The sequence below is a fragment of the Pelobates fuscus genome, chromosome 8, assembly GCF_036172605.1.
Source record: "Pelobates fuscus isolate aPelFus1 chromosome 8, aPelFus1.pri, whole genome shotgun sequence".
Taxonomy (NCBI): domain Eukaryota; kingdom Metazoa; phylum Chordata; class Amphibia; order Anura; family Pelobatidae; genus Pelobates; species Pelobates fuscus.
In genome coordinates, this window is record NC_086324.1 from 31,869,753 (window position 1) to 31,888,550 (window position 18,798).

At 45.5% G+C, this 18,798-nt stretch overlaps 1 protein-coding gene across 1 annotated transcript in view; it reads right to left on the reverse strand.

The window, feature by feature from the left end:
• Positions 1–18,798, reverse strand: part of WDSUB1 (WD repeat, sterile alpha motif and U-box domain containing 1) — a 46,285-nt gene that overhangs the window by 19,358 nt on the left and 8,129 nt on the right. The window contains exons 3-5 of the mRNA XM_063429640.1: positions 16,087–16,271; positions 15,781–15,873; positions 8,750–8,843 (exon numbers count right to left, since the gene is read on the reverse strand). Of these exons, the coding sequence (XP_063285710.1) occupies positions 8,750–8,843; positions 15,781–15,873; positions 16,087–16,271 (372 nt within the window). The remainder of the gene's footprint in view (positions 1–8,749; positions 8,844–15,780; positions 15,874–16,086; positions 16,272–18,798) is intronic.

The window sequence follows — 18,798 nt, forward strand, 5'->3', positions numbered from 1 at the left end:
TCCTTATGGCTGAACAGATCCATTTTGTCACGGTTTGTTTTTTATTGTTTATTGTGCAGTTTTGCGTGTGTTCTGGTCCTCTCTGTAACATGCTCGCTTCATAACACAACTTTACAAAAGACACTGCCAGTTTTTTTTTTTCTTTTCCACAAAGTCAAGAAAATAAGTTCTGTATTTGTCCATAAGCAGGAAACACATGGGCCCGGGGTGGGGACTCGCAGTAGCCACAAACCAGAAAAAAATGTCACCACATGACCACAAACCAGAGACACATGTTGAGGAAATGTTATTGAGAACAGAGGTTTGCTTAAAATGTTTAACCTTGTTCATACCAGAAAGAGGTGTGCAAAACCATGCAGCGACAACACACTGACACACATTTTAGGGATAAGTAGTTTGTAGATGTCATTTTTAAGGTAATCCTGCAAGCTAAGAAGTTTATTCTCTAAACCAGGAAATTGTGGCGAATTGACCATGGAAAAAATAGTTAAGTTTGGCATTTTTTCCAATTTGTACATTTTGAGCCAAATGTGCAATTTCCTTACCAATCTGCCATAATACTGGTTTAGTGAAAAAAATGTCTCTGAAGTTAGACAAGTTACAACGTCAAGCATTAAGTGTAAGCAGACAACCACAGATCACTTCACTAAACAGAGCAATAAAAGAACGAAAACACAAACATAGCATCACAAAAATGCATTACTGCTAGAGCTCTTTACATTTCTTACAAAATAGCGAATTTCCACTAGATTACCAGAATCAAATTGGCTAGAGTATTTTTGACAACATTTTTGTAAAGTATCCAAAATGATTGACAAATCCCCTGTACAGGTAATGTTGGACTTCCAGATGATGATTTAGACTGGATTTCTGCTCATCCCACTAATACTGTGCGTCTGCCACTTATTTGGACATTCTGCTTCTGCCATACTGGTTTCCTAATTGATCTCATAGTATGCTCTCCACATTATAAAGGGTGTCCTAGACTAAAGAGTGACCGTTATGGACAAGTTGATATATATCTAGGAAGGCTGTATTCCCTGTGCATGGTGATTTGCCATGTATAATGGTAAGTGAAGCACTCACGGGGATTAGATTGGTGTGATACACATGGGATAATCTCCGACTGGTAATGGCATGTTTGGAAGCACAATGAGAGCTAGCCGTGCGCTGTAACTGTGCCATACTACAAGGTATTTAGCAATGTTTGTATTCTGCTTTGTATGCCCTCATGATACATTATTATTTTATTATTACACAAGTTTTAGACACATTAGCTTTTTAGCTGTGGAAAGTGATGTTCTTAAATGCAGTTTATACTGAAAGCGTTGACGTGTGCTGTACTAGAGTATAAACAAGAGATCATGTAAAGTGTTTTTTTTCCCTCCAGAGTAGTACTGCACTACAAAGATAGCGAGAAACACTCCTCCCTTAGGGATTTGTTGCCGCAAAACATGCTGATAGCGACAAGATAACTAGCAGGTAGGTTAACGAATGTATACTATAGACTGGCAAAATTGGCAGTGATCAAAATATACTTAACTGAAGCTAGTGTGCCAACATAGTGGATCCAAATATATGAACACATTGACCAGTATACAAATTCTGCAAATTGCATCCAAGAATGCTTATTGTGCACCCAAGAATGCACGCAACGCAGTCATATTGGTAGTTTTTTTATGCAACTCAAAGACACTAATTTGGCAGCTCAGCACCAAAAATGTAGCAGCTTAAAGCAGCTCTGATAAGTTTTTGTTTCTTTCAGTTTTCCTTTATTTATGCTCCTTGTATCTTAATGACTATACTTACCTCTTTGCCACCTGTCATTAATTATATTCAATAACTTTTCTTCCTTGTGCCGGATCTCAATACTTGGGGGCGGCCATTTTGTTCCGCTCCGTCCATAATGCCTGCAGTTTGCCCTTCTGTGGGATTCTATTGAGTGATGGATTGTAAGTAAATTACTTTAGCAACTGAAATGGAACTTTGTTTAAGCTCCACCCATTGCCTAAATTTGCCAAAATCACGCACCTTGTAGGAAAAAGTAGTCTATACTTTCCTTATGTGTAACTAAAGCATTAAGGTGAATTTCAACAAAATAAAAACAAGGAGAAATAGATGTCCCCCCAAAAAAGGGTTAATTTAAAAACAAAACCTGCAAAGTTTAACTTTAACTACAGGAAATTAGCAAGTAAGGTAAGTATTTGAGTAACTCGATTACAAAATGTGCTCCTTATTATGCAATACATAATAAAAAATGATGTACAATAAATAGGACTGCCATCAGGTTACAAGCTGGCTAGATAAGGAGATGCTTATCTAGAGGGAAATACAACTATTTCATGAAGTATAGAAACAGCATACATCACACACGGTCTCAAACTTCAATGAACTGTATTTAATAAACGAAAAGAAAGGTGTATCCACAGTAACAGTAAGGTGAAAGTGAGCTCTGACACTTAAGTGAAGGAATCCCTTAACCTTCACAACATAGAACATGCAAAGCAAACAAAATATAAGTGGAGCTTCAATTTACCTTTTCAGACAATAATATTGTACAACTGGACAAGATGCTATTATAATAGTCTGCAAATAATAAACAATAAACAAACAAATCTTAGTGCAGATGGTTTTCACAGAAATATGTGTGAGAAAATAATAGATGGGTAACTCACAAACATAGAGCCAATAAAACACTTGGCTCTGGTGGAAAGCGCCTCTGGATCTTTTAAGGGAGATCCCACACCTTCTTTCAATCTCCTCCTGGTCTCCTCCACTTTGAACCAAAATAATAGGAATAGAGAAGGGCAGCTCCAAGGAAGGTTTTAACAAAATTTATTTGTATATGTAAAAAATAATAATAAATATAAAATGATTCAAAGATCAATAAAATTTATATCTATATGGAATTCTATATAGATATAAATTTTATTGATCTTTGAATCATTTTATATTTATTATTATTTTTTACATATACAAATAAATTTTGTTAAAACCTTCCTTGGAGCTGCCCTTCTCTATTCCTATTATTTTGGTTCAAAGTGGAGGAGACCAGGAGGAGATTGAAAGAAGGTGTGGGATCTCCCTTAAAAGATCCAGAGGCGCTTTCCACCAGAGCCAAGTGTTTTATTGGGTCTATGTTTGTGAGTTACCCATCTATTATTTTCTCACACATATTTCTGTGAAAACCATCTGCACTAAGATTTGTTTGTTTATTGTTTGCAGATTATTATAATAGCATCTTGTCCAGTTTTACAATATTATTGTCTGAAAAGGTAAATTGAAGCTCCACTTATATTTTTGTTTGCTTTGTATTTAATAAACACATATTTAAAAATGGCTCTAAATCAGGCTGTGAAAAGGTTTTGGTTGCAGAGAGAACCATTTCCATCTTATAACCGAGTACTGGTGCATTCTAGACTGCTGGATGTGGTATGAGCAAGGAGACGTTTGGGGGTGTAAAATAAGGAGTGAATTACAAGAACACAAAGTAAAATTACAATGCGGAAAAAAATAGATGTTTTATCAACCACCAAACTACAGAGCTACACAATTCTGTCTGGTCTTGTCTCTCGCATAATTCCAAAATGGGACATGTTCCACTGAATATTCAGCTGATTCCTGGGAAACATTAACATACGTTTTAAATAATAATTAGCAGTTGTGCTGGACATGTTTAACTCTTCACAGAGACAAATCAAGAGCACAAGGAGGCGGGAGCAGGGACATCAGCAGAATCATTATATTTTTTTTTTACAATCTTTATTTTAATTTTTCATATCGATCAAAACAGGTGACAAAATTATGCATACACGTGCAGTAATGCATCGTAGAAAGGCTAAATGAGTTAGCAAGACAGAGCTGGTTCTAAATTACAACTATGATCAACTAGATGGCAAACAATGATCTTGTTTGGTCATGCATCTTAATATTTACGTTTCTAACCAACAGTGCTGTGCAAAGCATAGATGTGTACAAAATCCTCGGAATGAGCTTGGGACTTCCTTTGAGTATCCAACCCCTCATCTTGTTAAGCCAAACCACTCTACAGTAGGATGTAAGAGCCTCTGTCCCCAACCAGTGAGCGAGGTACCCCCGAGACAGACATCGGCAGAAATTGATTTGGTGCCTCGATAGAAATATTTATCATACATTGCACTGTGATTTTTTTCCCCTTCTCATCCTATGTCTTTCCTTCACTCCGAATTTCCCACTCATTTCATGCCCTTTAATTCCATCTCCAGGTTTTACACACAATGCTGTATTTCTTCCCCCCATCATGATATCTCCTCTTTTTTGTGTCTCCTCCCCCTCAACTTTATTCTATGTTTTTTTTCCCCTAAACATCCATTTTCCATCCCGTCTTATTTTTCTACAGGGAGTGCAGAATTATTAGGCAAGTTGTATTTTTGAGGATTAATTTTATTATTGAACAACAACCATGTTCTCAATGAACCCAAAAAACTCATTAATATCAAAGCTGAATATTTTTGGAAGTAGTTTTTAGTTTGTTTTTAGTTATAGCTATTTTAGGGGATATCTGTGTGTGCAGGTGACTATTACTGTGCATAATTATTAGGCAACTTAACAAAAAACAAATATATACCCATTTCAATTATTTATTTTTACCAGTGAAACCAATATAACATCTCAACATTCACAAATATACATTTCTGACATTCAAAAACATAACAAAAACAAATCAGTGACCAATATAGCCACCTTTCTTTGCAAGGACACTCAAAAGCCTGCCATCCATGGATTCTGTCAGTGTTTTGATCTGTTCACCATCAACATTGCGTGCAGCAGCAACCACAGCCTCCCAGACACTGTTCAGAGAGGTGTACTGTTTTCCCTCCTTGTAAATCTCACATTTGATGATGGACCACAGGTTCTCAATGGGGTTCAGATCAGGTGAACAAGGAGGCCATGTCATTAGATTTTCTTCTTTTATACCCTTTCTTGCCAGCCACGCTGTGGAGTACTTGGACGCATGTGATGAAGCATTGTCCTGCATGAAAATCATGTTTTTCTTGAAGGATGCAGACTTCTTCCTGTACCACTGCTTGAAGAAGGTGTCTTCCAGAAACTGGCAGTAGGACTGGGAGTTGAGCTTGACTCCATCCTCAACCCGAAAAGGCAGCTCATCTTGGATGATACCAGCCCAAACCAGTACTCCACCTCCACCTTGCTGGTGTCTGAGTTGGACTGGAGCTCTCTGCCCTTTACCAATCCAGCCACGGGCCCATCCATCTGGCCCATCAAGACTCACTCTCATTTCATCAGTCCATAAAACCTTAGAAAAATCAGTCTTGAGATATTTCTTGGCCCAGTCTTGACGTTTCAGCTTGTGTGTCTTGTTCAGTGGTGGTCGTCTTTCAGCCTTTCTTACCTTGGCCATGTCTCTGAGTATTGCACACCTTGTGCTTTTGGGAACTCCAGTGATGTTGCAGCTCTGAAATATGGCCAAACTGGTGGCAAGTGGCATCTTGGCAGCTGCACGCTTGACTTTTCTCAGTTCATGGGCAGTTATTTTGCGCCTTGGTTTCTCCACACGCTTCTTGCGACCCTGTTGACTATTTTTTTTATAAATCTTTATTTTTGCTGTGCAGATACATAGTGCAGGTTGGCGAGAGGTGCCCCAAAAGCAGTCCTCAGGCTATTCCCACGTGGAACATGTGGGGCACATGGATAACAAGCACAATTTTTTATATATTTAACAGGCTTAAACAATCGTAGTTAAACAGAGATTGAAAGTTTTATGCATTTATCAGGCTTATACAGTCGTAGTGAAACAGAGATTGAACATGTAATTAAGTAAAGTCGTTGCAATATTTTTTTGTTTTATTAAAAAACAAACTTAGTCTCAATGTTTAGGTTCAATTGAGTGTTTCCGTGTACGTGTGTAACAAGGGTGTGTTACAGGATTGTAGCATATGTTATGCGGGTTAGGTTAGTTATCAGGCTTAATAAACATATAAGTAGGTTATCACTGTACATGAGATAGTTAACATGCTAGAACTGGATAGCTTATTTCCACCCAGGAGGTACAATTGTAGTGTGTATGTTAGCAAACTTGGCCCATGTTGTAAAGGCAGATACCTTACAGGTAAGCTGGTACATTTTTAGTTATCAGGCTTAGTAATCATATAAGTAGATTAATAGGGTATAGGGTATAGGGTACAGGCTCCCCCCCCCACCCCCGTTGCCTGGAGTCAGCCGATGCCTTGTCTGCAGAGTTGCTGGATCTGGGAGTATGAGTCCTTTGAGTCCAGGATCAGGTGAAAGTCCAGCAATGCAGGTGGTGTGTCCTCAAGCCGGGTTCTTCTTAGCCACATCGACTCCAAGATCTGGACTAGGCTGAGATCTGGGGTGTTGCGTGTTGGTCGCCCCCCAGGGTACCCTCCTTGCCGCAGTGGTGTCCCGTTGCCCTCTAGGAAAGAGGTCGCGGCAGTAGATTGTTCGCTTGTCAGGCCTCCAGCTGCTGTTCTCGGCTGTGTGACTGGAGTGCTCTCCTTTGCTCGGGCGGTGGGTGGTCTACGTTTAGGTATGTTGTTACAGGGTTGGTCCCGTCTGTGAGTGCGGGGCCGTCTGGAATGCCGCTGCCTCTCAGGTGGGACTGTGTGCTTGCGATGGGAGCAGCGAGGGGGCAGACCTGGGGTGAGTCTCTGTGGAGGTTTTTGACTCACCAGCATTCAAGTGTTGGGGTGTTGGGGTTTCGGCCTCCCTCTCCCTGCCGTCCGGGTCACCCTCGGGGCCCGCATTGGCATTGTGGGTTTCTGAGTGGAGCTCCTTGTGATTGGCGCCTGTAGGGCTCCCCCTGAATTGCCCCTGCGTTGGTGGATCTTGGCCCAGAAGTCCTCAAAGATGCGGTCTAGCCGCTCCGATAGTGGGGGTAGGCAGGGGTCGGGTGCTGTGGTCCACGTGGCGTCCGCCATGTTATATGTCGGGGGTCCTGTGGAGCTTGTGGGCTTAGGTTGGTGCCTCCGTTCTGGGTAGCATGCTTTAATTGCCGGGATATCCCCCACCGGCAGGGGGGGGAGGGAGGGTGATCCAGGGAGACCCCTTGTAGAGTAGGTTGTAGTCGGCTGAGGGATCGGCCGCCTCCCTCTTGCCTCCTGTGTAGGCCTCAGGTCTATCCCTTGGATGCGGTCGCCTGTTTTGGTCGTGGGCTCGGTGTTGTATTTTCGCCATATCCAGCTCCTGTCTCTGGGGCTTTATCATGGATAATATGGAGTTTGTTGCAGTAAATTAGGCAGATTGTGAGCTGTATTGCCCGGAGCTCATCTGCAGTGCGACCGCTCAGCTTGGCTGTCAAGCTCCGCCCCCCCTGTTGACTATTTTGAATGAAACGCTTGATTGTTCGATGATCACGCTTCAGAAGCTTTGCAATTTTAAGAGTGCTGCATCCCTCTGCAAGATATCTCACTATTTTTGACTTTTCTGCGCCTGTCAAGTCCTTCTTTTGACCCATTTTGCCAAAGGAAAGGAAGGCGCCTAATAATTATGCACACCTGATATAGGGTGTTGATGTCATTAGACCACACCCCTTCTCATTACAGAGATGCACATCACCTAATATGCTTAATTGGTAGTAGGCTTTCGAGCCTATACAGCTTGGAGTAAGACAACATGCATAAAGAGGATGATGTGGTCAAAATACTCATTTGCCTAATAATTCTGCACTCCCTGTATTTTTATTTCTACATTCTTCTTTCTTCCCCCAAACAAAACGTTTTTACATGATTGCTTTTCACGTGCCAAAGGAAAGTGTTCAGTCCAATTATCTGATATTTTTTTCATATCTTGATGCAGAGCAGATCAGAACAGCAAAGTTGTACACTGATTTTTGCCGGTGTACTTTTTTTTTTAGTTAGGATAATAAAAAAAACTAATACAAAGCAAGTACATGTCGAAAAGTACTTAAAAAAATAAATTAAATAAGAATTGCACGGAGCTGTGTATTTACTTTGCAAGCATTCATAGTATTGCTACGATGGCCCTCTAGTGTTCATCTATGCAAATTACTCTGTTAATGTCAAACTGGTTGCAGTTATTCATTCCATAGGGAATTGAGCATAACTGAGTAATAGCATTACAAATCTTAGGACAAAAAAGACAAATATACAAAATGATCTAACTAGTGAGAGAAAACCAATGCGATACCCACCACAGTAAATTTTAGATGGAACTCCCGATTGTACAGAGCTGCGGAATGTGTTGGTGCTATATAAACCCCAGTAACAAATAAATAACCCATTACTTTGTTATACCAGGAGATACCTTGGCTGCTTTCATTCAGTGAGTAACTCGTCATATTAAGCTATTTGCTGTAGACAAGCTAAATCAGCTAGCTTGATTTCCTTTATCTAATCTGGACTTATAGACATTTCCTTCCCCCACCCCTTTTATTAAAAAAAAAAAAAAAAACACATCAAGATGGTATGTGTGTCCTAGCATAAGTTAAGGATGTCCCCCACATGTGCATCCAAGACATAGAAAACAAAATTGTGTTTGTCCTTACATTGGAGTTGACTGTCTCTGAACACTTATGTATTTGCAGCTCCAAAGGTAGAAAACTGGTTGGCCAGTGGCCCGAGAGTACGTTGACATTGATACCCCAAGTCTAGAGTATCATGATTTAGTAAATACCGTCCCAGTTAAGATAATTATTCACCGACTATCGCTCACACAGTGCGGATAAGACAAACCATTTTTAAAGCAATTCATATGTAAAGAGATTGCTTACCCTGATACAAGAATTTCACCATTGTTAGAAAAGGCGCAGGCAAGAACAGGAGCAGAGTGCACGCTTAAGGTGTCTGTACACCTCATTTCAAGACCTAAACAAAAATAAACAAATAAAGGTTGAATTCACTCCACTTACTTGTATGTACGTAGTGGGGACTCGCGATGCAGCCTAGAACAAATTCTAACCCCATTAAACCCCCCAATAACGACAGACCACTTAGTATGGATGAAACAGGCCACAGCATTTATTATCACAACTAAATTACTGCATAACACATCCATAACTTTATTTATTGAATCTCTTCTTTTCTGTAACCAAAACATTAGACATAAATAAGCATAAATTAACATATATACATATATAACTCCACCCATAGTGTTATACAGTGACCCAACCGTCCTTGCCAATAAAAACATGGAGTGGTTCCTAATCACCACTCCCTCTCACCTCCCCCCTCGTCATAAAAAATCCTTCCAATGCCTGCCATCAGCCGACCTTATCCACGCTCGATGGGCACGAGACCTCAGGCAACCTAAAGTTAAACCTTTAGAGCAGGGGAGGTTTGAGACCTTAAAAAACTTGTTCATCTCATTCCATCTACTTAAACGTAACCTCAAACTCAATTGGCAAGGACATACCCCCGGCTAGCTGTGACAAAATATAGTATAGGGTGGGCGGGAGGGAAGCTGTTTGCTGGCCCGAATCCCAAGTGGCACTGAGGTAAGACCTCCCCCACACTGTCTTACACAGAACATAATCACACCCACAGACTCTTCCCAACCAATCCCATGCATCTATCCCCACACTCCTACATGTGCCCTTTTCCGCTTAGCTGCGCTATCTCCCCAGGGCCTTGTATGTACGTAGTGGGGACTCGCGATGCAGCCTAGAACAAATTCTAACCCCATTAAACCCCCCAATAACGACAGACCACTTAGTATGGATGAAACAGGCCACAGCATTTATTATCACAACTAAATTACTGCATAACACATCCATAACTTTATTTATTGAATCTCTTCTTTTCTGTAACCAAAACATTAGACATAAATAAGCATAAATTAACATATATACATATATAACTCCACCCATAGTGTTATACAGTGACCCAACCGTCCTTGCCAATAAAAACATGGAGTGGTTCCTAATCACCACTCCCTCTCACCTCCCCCCTCGTCATAAAAAATCCTTCCAATGCCTGCCATCAGCCGACCTTATCCACGCTCGATGGGCACGAGACCTCAGGCAACCTAAAGTTAAACCTTTAGAGCAGGGGAGGTTTGAGACCTTAAAAAACTTGTTCATCTCATTCCATCTACTTAAACGTAACCTCAAACTCAATTGGCAAGGACATACCCCCGCCACAACCCCGCTGTTTTACGCCTAAATCAGCGGGGGACCCCACCACAACCAGCCATGGCCTGTTCCACCACTTCACGCAGCGCTAGAGTAACAGAGGTCAAGTCCGACCTCCAGCAAGCACACCCTTCCCTTGAGATAACTAAACCACATGTAGCCAAACCCAAAAGGCGAACTGGAAGTGTTTATGTTTTTATATATTCATTTCGTCAGTTATGTGTTTAGTCATTTTGTTATGGCCACGACAACTTAGAAACCCATCTAGTCCGATGACCGACGGCAGCGCCCCAGGGCACTCACATTGCGGAGTGTACTGCCAACAGGAAAGGGCGATACGCGCAGCCCAGCCCCTGAGAACCTCGGGGAAGAAACATAATGCGAAACATGTCCAGGTCGAAGAGCACCCAAGTCCTAAAACACCACCGACCCAAGTCATTCCACCCAGGGATGACAAAACCCCTGGTACCCCATGAGGCGGGGCAGCTGGCCCCGTATGAGGAGGAGCCACACCCCCTTCATGTAACCGGAGCCAGACCACCGAACCTCGACCCCAGAAGGCGGAAGATCCAACCACTCGCCCCTGCCTCCTTTCCCAAATTACCCACGAGAAAAACCCCGCCCTCCCCGGTCCGGGGGGGGGACCGTAAACGCGGCAATAAAACCAAGCAGAGACCAACAAGGCGACCCAAGGACCCACCACCTGAGCCCTCTGAACCATCGGCGCAGGCACGCCCAGCCTGGCGGTGTCCGTAGCCGCCCCCAACCCAAATAAATGCCCCTTTAATTCCCCACCATCCTTATCCAGGAAGTCGAGCCCCCAAGAGGAACAACCCAACTAAATGGACGCGGGGGTGAAAAAACAAAAAACCCATCTCCGAGAACCAAACCGGGGAGGAGGCCGAACAATCCCAGGGACGGAACAGTACTCCCAACGAAAACAGGCAAATGACGGAACCCAGCACGGCCCCCCGATCGGAACGGTATATTACAGACCAACCTGGAAACCCATTACAGCTTGGTAGGAGCCCAACCATTACCCCGTGCATCCCACCCACCCCAGGAGGATGCGGAAAGTCAACCCCGCAACATCCACGAATCGCACAGATTCTATCGATGAAACAGCCAATCGCAACCAACCTACCCTTCCCGACAACAGCCATCGAGCTGCGAAACCTGAAGGAAGTCCATTCCAACACTTAGTCAACTCCACCAAAACACCCTCCCACTTGCCGACGACCGTAGCATGAACGGGAAGCCCGAGCCCCGCTGATCGCAGAAGTCGCCCCCAACAGACGGAACCAAACATGTAGATGAGCAGTCCAATCCCGGAACCCAAAAGGAAAACATACCCATCCGTCCTGAACACTCCAACCTTACTGGAGCGGGCCCCACGCCGCCCCATAGACAGCCTACAGACCAGCTTCAGCAGACCGTTGGACCAAGCGACCACACCTCCACTGCCTTACAATCGACTCCGTGACACCTCCACCCGAAGTACGCTCTATAATGAACAAGACAGAGCATCGGCCATCATCGGTAACAACCGGACAAAACCCCGACCAGCCGCCCCTAGACTCAAACAGCACCGAGCCAGAGTACCAGAGTACCTCCGGGGTATAGGGTACTGTAACATGTGAAAGACAGCCAGCATCACCCCACGATGGTCCCCCAGGAAAACCCACCCACCTGTTCGTGAGCTGGGCACCACAAGCCTACCATGCCACCAGAAAGGAGACCTCCAAGAACACCAGAGTCCGCCAGAGCCAGCGTAGTGGGCAAGAGGCAGCACACCCCCGAGAGCCCAAATGGCCCAAAACCCAAAACCTCCTGCGGCGGCGAAACAGTTGGAAGTCAGCGGAAAAGACACAGGGGGCCAGATTGCACAAGCCAACAATAGAGGAGGCCCAGCAGGAACCCCATACAGTCCCAAAGGCAACCCCAACAGGCAAAGCCCAGCGTAACCCGGAGAGCCCACGGGTTGCGCAGCCGAAACCCACAACGCCCCTCCGGCGTTCCCCTTACAGGAATTGATCCCACTATCCAGGAGACAAGAGCACACATCCCGACCCACGGATAAGGCCTTGGCCACGGAACTCAGAAACTCCAAAACACTATCCCAGGAAAAACACTGCAACAGCAGAGTGCGTACATGCGACACTGACGGCCCCACACATAAGCGACATTGGGAGCAACTTACGTGGAGGCACATAGCCACCTAATCTTGACCGTCAGAAACACAGCCCAGAAAACAACAACTCGACGGACGTACCGGCAGCAGCCGGAAGAACGATTCCACCGCCGCCTGCGTCAGCAAGGCCCCAGGGCCCCGCAGCCCCACCCACACAGACCGCTGCGCCGAGCCACCAACTCAAACCCAGCCCCTGGAGGAAACGATAGATGAGTAAATAAGGAACCAGGCGATATCAACCCCGCTCCACCATGGGTACCACCTCCCAAAAGGGGGGGGGGGGGGCCCGCAGAGCGAACTCCTGGGGCACCTGCAACGATTGGGAAATAAGCTGATCGAGCATTTTTGGGAAACAGGACCCACACCACCCGAAGGAGCTCTCACATGGACTGAGGGTCCAGCACCGAGAGCACCCACGTCCCCATCCCGACAGATCGCAGAGAGGACGAAACAACGCACCGTGCTGAGGCACCAGGCGAGACCTAAGTAAACCAGAGGCCGAAGCCCACCCGGCCCCAGGCCAAGAAGGGTTGCCCGCCAACTAAAGTGCAAAACGTATCCCCACCAACCCAGCTCCTCCCAGGGACGATACGCGTCCCGAAAGTGTCCTGACCGCAGAACCACGCAGTGCATCCCCGGGGAGCCCTTCTCCCCGACCATGATATCCAGAAACGGGGTGCATTCAAACATGTGCCATGGGGCGTAACCGACTAGAGCATGCTCCCCACGACCCACCCGGAGCCCCTAATGTCCCTCTTAGTCAAGGGACCCCCCGTGGCAGGAGGGAACGTCCCTGCGATAAAAGCCCCTCCCCCCCCATCTGCTCCCTAGCATTGCGCGCAAGCCAAGCGGGCCATATAAGCTCAGCAACACCCAGAGTCATGCGAACCCAGGACGCCGCAGGAAAGCGCACTTAAACATACGATGCATACTGAAAATGAAGGGGGAGGGGGAAGCGGCGTCCATGCACTTAATGTACTTGTAATCCATGTCAGTTGTTTTCTACCGTTTTCGTCTTTTCTTTTTTTTTTTTTTTTTCCGTGTTGTTTTTTATTGTTGTTTTTCTTTTTCTCTTGATTGTTTTTTATTTTTTTTTATTTTTTATTTTTTTTTTTTTTTTTTTTTTCATTTTATGTTAACGTTCAATCTTCTTGTATATGTCATAGTATGCACTTTTTTTTTTTTTTTTAATTTATTCCATTTGCCAATTTACAGTGTAGTCTTTTTTTTTTTTTTGTGTGTGTGCAAGAGGACTAGACTGAATAAGGGAAGGAACAACGTATGCACGCAAAGCGCTAACAAAGAAGGGGGAAAAGTACTCACCGTTTGCAGCCTGGCGATCCAAGCCCGGCACTGCGCTCACAGAAGGCTGAGGCAAAGAAACATCAGTAACAGCAACCACAGAAGACATCAGCCGGGATCCAGGCGCCACCTGCTGGACGGGTCCAGGAGCTGCAGCAGAGTCCGGAGAAGAGAGCAGTGGAGAAGAGGAGAGCCCACGCCCCAGAGGAGATGGCCGAGGTAAGTGACCAACAGGGGGGGCAGGGGGCCCAGACAAGACAGAGGGGGGATGGGATAAAGGAGAGGGGGCAGACAGGGAGGGATGGGGACCAGCAGGGGGAGGAAGCGAAGCACAGAGGGGGAGAAAAGAAAAAACAGGAGGGAAAGGGGCAACAGAGGGAGGGAAAGGGGCAACAGAGGGAGGGAAAGGGGCACCAGAGAGGGGAAGGGGCACCAAAGAGGGGGAAGGGGCACCAGAAAGGGGTAAGGGGCACCAGAAAGGGGTAAGGGGCACCAGAGAGGGGGAAGGGGCACCAGAGAGGGGGAAGGGGCACCAGAGAGGGGGAAGGGGCAAAGAGAGAGGGAAGGGGCAACAGATAGGGGTAAGGGGCACCAGAAAGGGGGAAGGGGCAAAGAGAGGGGGAAGGGGCAACAGAGAGGGGGCTGGAAACAAACTGAGAAGGAGGAAGGGGGACCAGGGGGCCCAGGACCGGGTAAGCAGGGCCCCCTGGGAGAAGCAGAGTGGGAAGGGGAGACAGAGCCCTGGGAGCCTTCCTCACTGGCAGAGGAGGCTCCCGACGGGCAGGGGGACCCCCCACTGACCCCAACGGCGGTACCAGGGTACCCCGCGCGGCCCGCGGGGGCCTACTCACCTCCCCAACCCCCCGCCGGCCGCGGGGGGGACCATGATCGTTGCCGGGCGGCCACCCGCCGCCCGGATCGCTGCATCCGCCGCCCACCGCCCCTGGCCCGCAATCCAGCACCGGCGGCCGGGGCGGATGGTGCCGGATACAGAAACAGCACATGCAGGCCGCGCGGCAGCCGCACCAGGGGGCCGCGCGGCAGTAGGAGGCCGCATTCGCGGCCTAGTAGTAGGAGGCCGCATCCCCGGCCTGGGAGTACCAGGCCGGGCGGCAACGGAGGCGGCTGGCCGCGCGGCGGTGGCAGGCCTCGTGGCAGAAGGCCGTGCCACGCGCGCGGCCGCAGCAGGCCGCAAATCCAGGCCCCTGTTGGTAGGCCGCGTGACTGGAGCCCCCAGACACGCGGCCTATTGAGGCCTCGGGCCCGGGCTCCACCTCATCAACCGGGCCCGAAGAGGGGGAACAGGGGAGAGCCTGGCAGGCGGGTGGGAACGCCTGCCAGGGCTGGTGCGGCCCCCAGGGGCAGGGACCGCATGGGAGGCAGCAGGGGAGACCGCAGGGGGTGCACCAGGGGGAGGTAGGCCGCGGGGGGGCCCACACCGGTAGCCATACCTCTCTTAATGTGCCCAAATCTCTCCACAGGTGCCGGCCACCATCCATGCTGCAGCAGCCCTGAGGGAAGCCAGAAGCCTCAACCATCAGGCTGTGTCAATCTGCAGGCCCAGGCAAACAGGAGCAGGAGAACAGGAAGCTGTTTGCTGGCCCGAATCCCAAGTGGCACTGAGGTAAGACCTCCCCCACACTGTCTTACACAGAACATAATCACACCCACAGACTCTTCCCAACCAATCCCATGCATCTATCCCCACACTCCTACATGTGCCCTTTTCCGCTTAGCTGCGCTATCTCCCCAGGGCCTAAATCAATGCAACACAGACAACAGGAAATGTTTGTAAGTAAACTAGTTTAAATAGATACAGTGTTTTGCACCATGGCATAAATGAAAGTAAAAGTCACTATGAAATTTTGCCAGAAACATGCTATATAAAAACATACTTTGGTAAAGAAAAAGAAAAAAGAAAAAACACAAAACGTTTAAAACAAACAAATAAAACAAAACAAAATGTTTAATGGAAATCTGAATGAGTGTTATTAAAATACCTAATATGAAAAACTAAATAGAAATTATATATCTAAAAAAAAAAGGAAAACCCAAACACTGGCGTATCTTTCAAATCAAATTAGACTATATATTTTGTTGGTATCACTAAGTAATAGTAATGCCTGCAGTGATCTAGATATAGAGTAAACAGCACATGGGTGTATATTAAGACCTCTACCTTTTGCACCGCTGTATGAGATCAGCCACAATCGGATTTCATTATCTTGGCCACAAGATGCCAACTGGAAATGTTCCATACCACGTTCAGCACCTGACAAGGTGACACAAAGATGATTTCAGCTTGTTCGAATAAAAAGACTGGGTAATGTCAAAAATTCAAAATTGTAGACAAAATAGCCAAACCGCAAACATGGCTGGTTAGAGAGTTACCAACATTGTAAATATTATAACTTGCCCAAATGATAGCTTAGCATGTGTACATCTGTATGTCACTAATGACAAAAGCCAAAAATAAAATACTGACCAGCTATTGGTTGTGCAGCAAAGTCACAGCATGCCACGCCTAGATCATGCGCCTTCTCACTGTGTAAACATCTCAGATTCTCATCCCAAACGGTCAAGTCCCCACACGACGAACCGGTTACAAGAAGTTTTGAATCCGGAGAAAATGTGCATGCCACCAGTGACCCATCCTTCACACTGCTTGATCTGGAAAAATAATGGAATGTTGGTTTAAAAACGTCATCATTGCAATCGCCATCACACTTTACAGGTTAGAATGCTGTGACATTGTGTTTCCTTCCACTGGCTTCCCATAGCCTTTAGGATCAATTCCAAATGTTAACACTTACCTATAAAGCTTTTATCAACTCCACCCCCATTACATTTCATAAATAAAGAATTCGTGGTCCCTCTGCTCTAGCACTGCCCTTCTCTTGTCTTCTGGTTGCTCTCGCACTGCAAATTCTCACCGACAGGTTTTCTCAATGACAGCTCCATTCCTATGGCACAGCTTGCCTACCCTATCAGACTTTATCCATGTCCCCAGGTCTTTAAGATGTCTCTTACAACTTATCACTTTAGGCAAGCTTATCTTCCCAGGGTAATTTTCACTCATTATACCTTTCTCCCCGTCTCTCCAAAAATAATTATTGTCTCAACACAGCATTTCACTTTACCACTACACAGATTTTCTTTGCATGTCTTTCTTAATTTGTTAGCTTAATACTGGCAACATACCTTCAAATCTAATCTTTTCATCAGGTTTTTCCATTTTGAGTGGTTAATACCATACTAGATTGTTTGAGAAGTGCCGTCGTTAATATATGTTCCTGTAAACAGTTATAGTAGTCTCTCTTATTTGCCATTATATCCCTTTTTTTTTTTTAAACTATGAAGCACTGTGGAATGTATTGTCAACTTGTGTTTATCATTTGTAAAATGCTAAGTGACCTGCAAGTCCTAAATAGCGAGCTCAGGCATGCTGACTTTCAGGGAAGTATAGAACAAAACACAGACCTCGATATGCAGGAGAAGGTGCGTTAACTTACTAAGAACAATCTGATGAAATGAAGCTGGTGGCTCAACCAAGACTAAAGCTAACTCAACAACTAAATAAAAGATGGGCACCTGGTGACCTGTAAAAGGAACTGCGAAGGAGGCCCAGGCCACAATCGCATGTCACTTAAAAACCCATTAGGGCAGAAGATTTGAGTAATCAGATGTCAAGTCAAGAATTGTTGATAGTCTACCGAAAAGGAGGTTATCAGTCACTGGGCCCAATACCTGTATATAGCTGGATTCTGGCTTGTACTCCAAATCCAAGTTCCTCATCAGTCCCAATTCCTCCATCTTTTTTTTTACCAATAAAGGACATCAGTTGTTTAGCTACGTTAAGGATTTTAATGGTGGAGAACTTTTTTTTTGTACCTTTAGGGGAACTGAAATAGGAGAACTGCTGGGTTAAAAAGAGGGAGATTATCAATGATCATTTGAATAATGGCATGAACGGTTTTCCAAAGCCGTTTTATATTGGAGCATGGCATCTCCAACAAAGACCATCATGAGAATGATCGATTGTTTTCATCTTATGTAGTATTTAATACCACATGGATAGTAGTTTGTAAGCTGTTTTTAAATAGTCTTCCAGCCAGTCTCCTTGCTCTTACCAGAACTTATAACACAATTCTTCTGTCATCAAATTTTTTAGCACATCTGCAGATTGTCTTTCATATTATAGATATCACATGGGACTCCTTATCTTTCACTGTGAAAATCCCTCCTCACATTCCACAACTTGAAAAAATTATCCCTGAAAATTCTTGCAGATAAAGCGATCACAAACTTAGGAGTCTGACTATCAGCGGACCTAACATCCATCTTTGACTTGAACTTTGAATCACTCTTCCAATCCATATCTAACCTGACGACATGGCACAAACTGCACTTCCACTGGCTCTGCAGGCTAAATATCCTCAGAATGAACACACTCCCTAAGATACTCTATTTCATAACCTGCCCATAGCCACACCTAAATCCTTCTTCACCAAGCTTAGATGACTCTTCACTACCTTCATCTGGGCACATAAACAGCCTAGAATTCCTTATGATGTCCTGACCAGACACAAATACAGTGGTGGACTGAGAGTCCCCTACATGGAGCAATACTACAAGGTTATTATGCTATCCAGAATCTACGAATGGTCCATCTCCCCACCTGCCAGGCAGTGGATACTACTAGAAAGCTCCATGTTCCAAGTCCCTCTCCCATGGCAAAAGGCGAACCCCTCGACACTGCTCGCCCACCACACCACTCATCCCACCATCCTCCCCACGCTCCAGATATGGGCACATGTAAGAGACTCCATGCACATTTCTCCTCACCTGTCCCCCCTATACCCTGTAACCCACAACCCACTCTTCCCACCAGGACTGCAAGCCATATCCTACCAACAATTCCAATGATCTCCTGACATGCTTTACCTTACACTAGGTTCCCTCTTAGATGGAAACGCCATAAGGTCCCTCTCCAGAATAGTCGGTCCAGACACCTGGAACATATTGCAATCTTTCCATTTTGCACAAACTGCCTGACTGCCAACATTATCCTTTTCCCACTCCCTTTCAGACTTTGAGCTCCACTCCACGACCCACGATGTCAAATCGAAACAACTCTCAACATTCTACAAACTTCTCCAAACAGATCATGCCAATAACTTTAGCCCCTTCAGTCTTG